General features: G+C 30.9%; 1 protein-coding gene across 1 annotated transcript in view; it reads right to left on the reverse strand.

Moving 5' to 3' along the window:
* Nucleotides 1–7980, reverse strand: part of LOC127698849 (centrosomal protein of 170 kDa protein B-like) — a 73245-nt gene extending 65265 nt beyond the window's left edge. Inside the window, exon 1 of the mRNA XM_052202540.1 lies at nucleotides 7831–7980. Coding sequence (XP_052058500.1) covers nucleotides 7831–7839 — 9 coding nt within the window. The 5' untranslated portion in view covers nucleotides 7840–7980. The remainder of the gene's footprint in view (nucleotides 1–7830) is intronic.
* Between the last annotated feature and the right edge of the window lie 11 nt (nucleotides 7981–7991).

A 7991-nucleotide genomic window follows, 5' to 3' on the forward strand; every position in this document is an offset into this window, starting at 1 on the left:
TCATCCTACATCTCTGTCCTTTCCATTGAAAGGTTTGTAATAAAGACCTGACACTTAAAAGGGTTGTAATACGAATATACCTGTAAAGTAAATTTATGGATATACTATAGCTAAATATGCCCTGGGTCATTATATACAGTGCACATGTCATACAGTTTTTATGTACTTTCGTTTGATTTAAGAACAGATTAGCAAAAAATACGTAATTTAATACTGAATAATGAAGTATTACCAACTTTTGCCTCTTTTTTTAACTTTTTAACTTTTTGCTTTGATACAGGTGCTTATAAATATTAAAAACATGGAAAGTTTCTATATTTCTATGGCTTTTTGCACAATGCATCTTGTAACTGTAAAAAATATCAAAATGTTCTTACAACATTATTCTTTAATTTTTGTGGGTTCTAATTTTACGTTGATTTTTTGGAAATTAGCGGAATTTTGTTTTCACTGTTTTAACTACTTCTGCATGCAAGCCTTCAGTCAACATGTATTTTGTTGAACACTTAAATTCGTCAGTAATCATTATCGAAAAAATTCCACAATAATTAGTATCCCATGAAAGATAATGAAACCGGTAGAATTTTCTGAATTCAGTAAATAATCAGATATGCTTTTATCATCATATACTGTTTGAATGGTTTGTCCTAATTACCAAATGAGTTATGAAGAGTAAATATAAGTATGTGACTTATTTTCGTATGTAAAAATGTCAGAATCACAAATCTTCAAAATATTAGAGTAACAGCTTGCACTTATGCTGTAAAGGTATTCTAACTATGTGCTGACATCAGTTGATAATGAAATATCATGTTGATGAAAATTACAGGAGTCAGTTTTATTTCATAAAAGTGGATGAAAATTTATGACTGAAAGATTTTTAACAGTACAAATTTGTACTCCAGTTTGCAACATTACAGAAATATTTATATTCAAGAAAAGAACGTAACACTTTTCAGTGATTGTTTTTAACACACAATAAGCCCAAATAAACAGTTAATCAAAATTTGGACAGTACTTTTATTGTACAGGTATAATGAAGTCTAGAATCAGCTCTCTAGTCTTAATAATTCAGATTTTGTAATTTATTAAGTATACATGAGAAATTAACATTCAACTTTCATGATAGTTCACTCTTTTACCGTAGAGGTCCAGTTTTGAACTGTTGATTCATGTTCATGAAAAAATAAATGGAGAATGTGTCCATGGGACACAGATGATGCCCATGCTTGCATATACCATTATAAGGAGGCATTAATCGATAACAGTAAAAGTGATGCCACCAAAATTCGTAATTGATCTGTGTTTTGTAGTAATAAGCAATGTGTGTAAGTTTCATAACATTTGGTTGAGGCAAACTAAAGTTAGAGAATGGAAACAAATTTTGGGATGGACAAAAAAAGGGTAACACTTAATGTCACCTCTGGTGACGGCGGGGACATAAAAATCTCACGAAATACTAGTACTATGTATATATCACAAGAACAGTTTTGTATTGCTGTTGCTCTTCTTAACTGTTGCTCAAAAGTGTGCAATTATATTTATTAAAGCCTAAATTCTAATTCAAAATGGTCTAAATTTTTTTGGGTATATTTCATGTTTTACCTATCACAACAAATGAACATTTGGAAGTGCAGACATCATGCCAGATACAAGAAATATAAATCTGAAACCTGTTACATTTGAGATTTAAAGAAAGATGTATTATCTGAAGTTATGAAAAATAAAGGATATTATGGTGTATCAAAGCATGACATAAAAGCTTTACACAGTCATAAAAAAGCAAAAGCAAAGGGGAACAACTCTTTTGGTGATGTTTTTCAACTCAGAGTCAACATGGATAAAAAGTTTAATCTAGGCTGTGACTAATAAATATGTACTAAAGTTCCAGATCTATGATTACGTTGTCAAGTATATACATTTTCTCTCAACTTGACAAACTAAAAAGTAGTTTAAAACAATACAGGTGTAACTTCAATGTACATGTATCATGACTCAATTCCATAATCATAATTTATAGCTGGAAGACATGTGGTGGTGGGGGAGAGACATCATTAATTTCAATGTCAACTTGTACAGTACATGATGTAATTGTATATCCTTCCTTTTAATGTTAATTTCATCAACTCAGCTTTGATTTCAAAAGAAGCTTATGCCCTGTTACCAAAAAAATCAAGCAAAACTTTTATACCCCAAAATGAACTGCTAGTATCAAGTAATAATAAGAAGATACATGTATGGTATGATTGCCAATGAGACAACTCGCCACCAGAGACCAAATGACGTAGAAGGTTAGCAACTATATATATAGGTCAGCATAGGGCCTTCAACAATGAGCAAAACCCATGCCGCAATTGTAACTACAGTATTTTTGTATTTTCATAAAATTGTTCTGGAAACAGGACTTTTTTTTTACATATATATATAGGTAAATTCAACACATTAATTCTGCCTTTTCAATACCAACAAAAAGTCTGACCTTCCGACACAGAAATACTCTACCATTCATTAATCTTTATAATTGTCAAGATTATCAGATTTAACACAAGTATACTATCAACATTATGTTCTTTTTCTTATCCGGCAATTACCTATCCACTTCACTGAACATTTAGATCTTCCAATACAAAGCACACAATGCATATAGACAAAAGAGATTATTACCATGATGTAATCATATCTATGTTTAATGTTTGAGGTTGTTGATATTCACATGAAAAGAATATTTCATCTAAATCATATCTTAAACTCGCCAGCATTGATATAGGTAATTTCATATGTCAGTCCCCAAGGAAATGTTTTACATTTCATTACAAAACCATATGAGCAGGAATAAATACATATGTATGATGAATAAAATTATGTAGTGCAGTATGACATAGTTTCGATAAACATAATTTTTCAATTAATAAGATAAAAGAATACCACAATTTCTTGATAAATTTGACATGTGATCATAATGTGACAGCCGTCATACATGTGGTGAACACGTAGATTCATTCATCTATGTTCACTACAGTAGAAATTGCTAGAACATCAATTAACAAATCATAGCAGTGTATTTTTTATACATTTGTATACAGACATTTTAGCATTAAGATACCCAAATCTTTTGATTTTGACTTATAAGAAACACTAAATGGACTATTAAAATTGTAAAATTGAAAAGTACTAAAAATGAAAATAAGGAGATGTGGTATGAGTGCCAATGAAATAACTAACCACCCGAGTTCAAATGATATGGATGTAAGCTTTATAGGTCATTTCATGGTCTTCGAAGCTTATTTGATGCACTATTCATGTTCAGAAAAGTTTTCCTTTTTATAATCATAAAAGGTGGAAGACATATTGTGTACTCAGGGTATTTTGGTTATTGGGGTTATAGATAAGGGCTTTTTGGTTATTGGTGTTATAGGAAAGGGCTTTTTGGTTATTGGGGTTATAGGAAAGGGTATTTTGGTTGTTGAGGTTATAGGAAAGGGTATTTTGGTTATTGGGGTTATAGGAAAGGGCTTTTTGGTTATTGGGGTTATAGAAAAGGGTATTTTGGTTATTGAGGTTATAGGAAAGGGTATTTTGGTTATTGGGGTTATAGGAAAGGGCTTTTTGGTTATTGGGGTTATAGAAAAGGGTATTTTGGTTATTGAGGTTATAGGAAAGGGTATTTTGGTTATTGGGGTTATAGGAAAGGGCTTTTTGGTTATTGGGGTTATAGGAAAGGGCTTTTTGGTTATTGGGGTTATAGGAAAGGATAATTTGGTAATTGGTGTTATAGGAAAGGGCTTTTTGGTTATTGGGGTTATAGGAAAGGGCATTTTAGTTAATGGCATTATAGAAATGGAAGTTCTACTGTATATATTTAAAAAAGTCACTATCATAATGAGATATTTGTAAGTAACACACACACATCTACAAAATCTATCCTAAGTGATAGTCTAGACTATGAGTATATATTTTTTTCTGCTCATGAAAGGTAACAGATTCTTAGATGTCTTCCTTGGTTCATGAAAAGTTTCTAGAACATTTTGGAATTAAAATGAAAAACCCCAAAAAAATTATCCATCAACAAAAATCAATTTGACTTCAATTTTAAAACTGCTACAACATTTGCAATATTCAACAGTCCCATACCTTGGACATGTTGGATATTTATTTATCTTTAAACCCTCAATATACATATATATGTACTAATATATGCATAGATTTGTGCAATACATAAAATTTATTTGATCTTTCATATCTTAGTTTGAACAATTTTGTTCCTCTTTCACTTACAAAATAAATTCATTCATTTACTGATTTGAAGATAAAATATTATGTAATATCAGAGAACATGAATTTAATCACACAATACAGTGTACATAAGTTAATTCCATTAAAAATCACTCTTGTGGTTTTCTCACAGTAAATGCAGGTGATTTGCGGTTATTCATTCTGAAATATTTATCTCTGTGTATTTAAAAAACATTAAGGTCGTAATTCAGAGTGTTGTCACCTCCAATCACATTTCAATAAGATTCATAATCAACAGTCCCACCAGCAAGAGTTTGCCTTGAGTGAACTGTTAAGTTTATATACAAATACTGAAACAAATTGTGTATGATGTCAGAATTAGAAATAAAATTTCTTCCTTTTTTATTCCAATGTTTTTTCTGATGTTGTCAATGGATTAAAACTTTGACTTTTACATAAGTAAATTTGTGTTTTTTTTTCAAAGAGTTAATGAACCCTAAAACATGTAAAATGAAGAAGAGTATTTAAAAAACATAAGATTTTCCTTCAATTTTTCTTGAACATTTTAAAGAGGACAAATCTATATGAAGCACATATGAGTTTCCTTAAATCTGTACTTCAAAAACATATGTATTACTTTTTAATAATTATTACATTATAAGAAATAGGGGAATAAATACCTACTGTGTCCCGTAGACCATTTAAAAATATATTTAAGTATCTTTAGAATGCAGCAAATCAATCATTAAGTGATGCTTTGTACATGGATCTTTTTAGATTAGATAAACTGGTCAGCAGAAAAGAACTCTTTAGTGATGTATGCAACAAACTTTTTTCAAATAAGACTGAAATACTGTTGACCTCTGGCAGGTTTTGAAAGTCTTTTTTAGAACACCGTCACTTAGATTAAAAACTGACAAAATTCTTCCGTCTTGAATTGATCAAGTAGTACATTGTATGCCAACAATAATATGCTTTTTTATTGAATAATATACACTGAGAACAGGTAAAGTACAAAAAAATTCTTTGAAATCAAGACAGCCAATAACCTCATGCAGGTTTTCAACATCCTTGTTATATAACAGTCTTTTGGGGTTTAAAACTGACAAGTTTTTAAATGTGATCCTGTATGACAGCAATAACATGTTTTTATTTGTAAGTAATGTACACTCACGGAATGTCAAGTACAAAGAAATCTTCTACAGCCGTTGTCTTTTCCCAGTAGACAGCCAATAACCTACCAACCGTGAGGAAGCTGGATTTTTTCCAATGTTATGTAAGAGATTTTTTATAAATATGTTTGCAGTTGTATTTATGGTACATGTACTATGGCATACATGTAGCTGAGTTTCCAGTTTCCAGGACTTTGACTAATTCTAATTTGACACTCCCAAAAATCTTCAAAGTTCTGATCTCTAAATTGGGCCAAAATTCAATTTTACTATGGGTTAATGGACTAAAACAATTAAAACACTACAAGTATCCTTTTAATTTATAATATAGTTGTACAAAAAGGTTCAAAATGAAAGAGTATCTAGGCTAACCAAGGTACAGGTATTGTTCCAAGATTTTCTCTACTAGCCTGACTAAGTATATGTAAATTTACAAGTATTCAACACAATCTTTGATCCAATAATAAACATGATTATATTTCTCAAGATAAGAACATGCAACAACAAACAGTGAAAAATGTACTTTACACCAAGGACGTATCAACTAATTAATGGGTTGGACTTGGTTTTACAGTACCTAATCCTTCTAAATAAATACAGGGAACCATATAACAAATTTTGTTATAACATGTGACAGCAATTACATGTAATATACACAAAAGGGTACAGAATCATCTATTTAGCTTTGGAGCAACCTTGTACAGACTACAGTTTATATTCCTCTGTAGTTAGGAAGTGACAGTATGGACTAATTGGACTTCAGTGCTGAGTGTTCTCAGGAAATGTCAGTACCCATATGATAGCATTTGTGAAGTACAGTTCAGGCTATCACAAATATTTATGCAAAAGTGGTCACTCAAAGATTCAACGTAAAGTAAAAACCTAAGACATGTTAGATGTGTAATTACTGTGGTCATGTAAAAAGTTTATAATAAAAATGTCCTTTTCATCATTCAGAACAAGTTTCAACTGCTTAGATAAATTCTATAAAGTCTTTAATATTTCAAAAGATTGATTGATGGCTATTAACACCATTTTTAGCACTATAGGCTATATAGTTGCGGCAAGCTTTTATTGGTGGAGAAAGCCAGAGTGCCTGTAGAGAACCATGACCTTCTGCAGGAAAACTTGCAATTAAGATTGGTGTTGAACAGAACGCACGAATGCCACATGCAGGATTCGAACTCACAACCTTAGTGTTGAATGGTTAGTGAAGAAAACAAACATCTGTCTCAGGTTAGATGTTTAATTACTGTGGTCATGTTGTAGAAATTTTTGTAATAGAAATGTCCTTCTCATCATTCAGAGAAAGTTTCAACTATATAAAGTCTTTAATATTTCAGAAGATTGATTGATGGCTATTAACACCACTTTTAGCACTATAGGCTATATAGTTGAGGCAAGCTTTTATTGGTGGAGAAAGCCAGAGTGCCTGTAGAGAACCATGACCTTCTGCAGGAAAACTTGCAATTAAGATTGGTGTTAAACAGAATGCACATGCCACATGCAGGATTCGAACTCACAACCTTAGTGTTGACTGGTTAGTGAGACAGAAAACAAACTACATGTATTTATTATAGACCACTCTGCCACCAAGATCCCTCCTTTCAGAAGACTGAGGAGTTCAACATAAAAATTTTACTCTTGTTATGTTTACAAGTATGTTGTGTAGTGATTTCCAATCACAAGAATGAATAGTTTACAACTTAAATACCTAATCAGTTACAAAAATAATAATAAATGGTATTGACAGTGTACAAGTATCAAAGACCATCATTTATTTATCATATAATTAGTAAAATTATTGTTTTGTGGATGTCTTCTTCCTTATTTTTAAAGAATCTTACTATGTTACTATTTATTGATATGTTTAAATAATATACATGATATAACAGATAGCTTTTCTAAGCCATTTCTACTTTCAAAACTGGATCATTCATCTCAAACCATATTATCATCACCGGGTACATGTATTACTTCATGTACTTTTAGTTTAACTGATCTGTACAGATGTATAGGTAGATATGATATAATGGGATGATGTTATGTGCTGTTCATTCTTTGGATGCTTAACATAAGCTCGTGTTTACATTTTTTTACCAGTAGACTTTGTTGGGTAGTTTTCCCTTTGATAAGTACACAAATTACACAACTTGTTTATACATAAATTTATTTGTTTACATTGTAAGTGATACTTTTGATAAGGAGTCAAACAAAACCAAAGCTGCAATTTTTTGATAGGAAACTGACTCAAATATATATGTAAATTTCAATGCCAATAGAACAATTTCATATATAATTGTATTGTCATAACTGAATTGACAAAAAATTGACTGCAGACTAATGACTCATTTAAAATTATAGCAGACGAAGTTGAACTTCAGCAGCATTGTTGATGTTTATACAGTCAATACTAATTTCTTACCGATGTCATTATATCTCAGTTTGACGAGGAAAATATTCCTGCTACATATTTTCAAGAAATAATAACTGCATTGCTCACTATGCAGAAAATATGACAGTGACTTATCATTTCATCACGCTTCAATAGTTCATTGAATACACAGGAAATGCATTAATGTATTA

The sequence above is a fragment of the Mytilus californianus genome, unplaced genomic scaffold (assembly GCF_021869535.1).
Source record: "Mytilus californianus isolate M0D057914Y unplaced genomic scaffold, xbMytCali1.0.p SCAF_4, whole genome shotgun sequence".
NCBI lineage: Eukaryota > Metazoa > Mollusca > Bivalvia > Mytilida > Mytilidae > Mytilus > Mytilus californianus.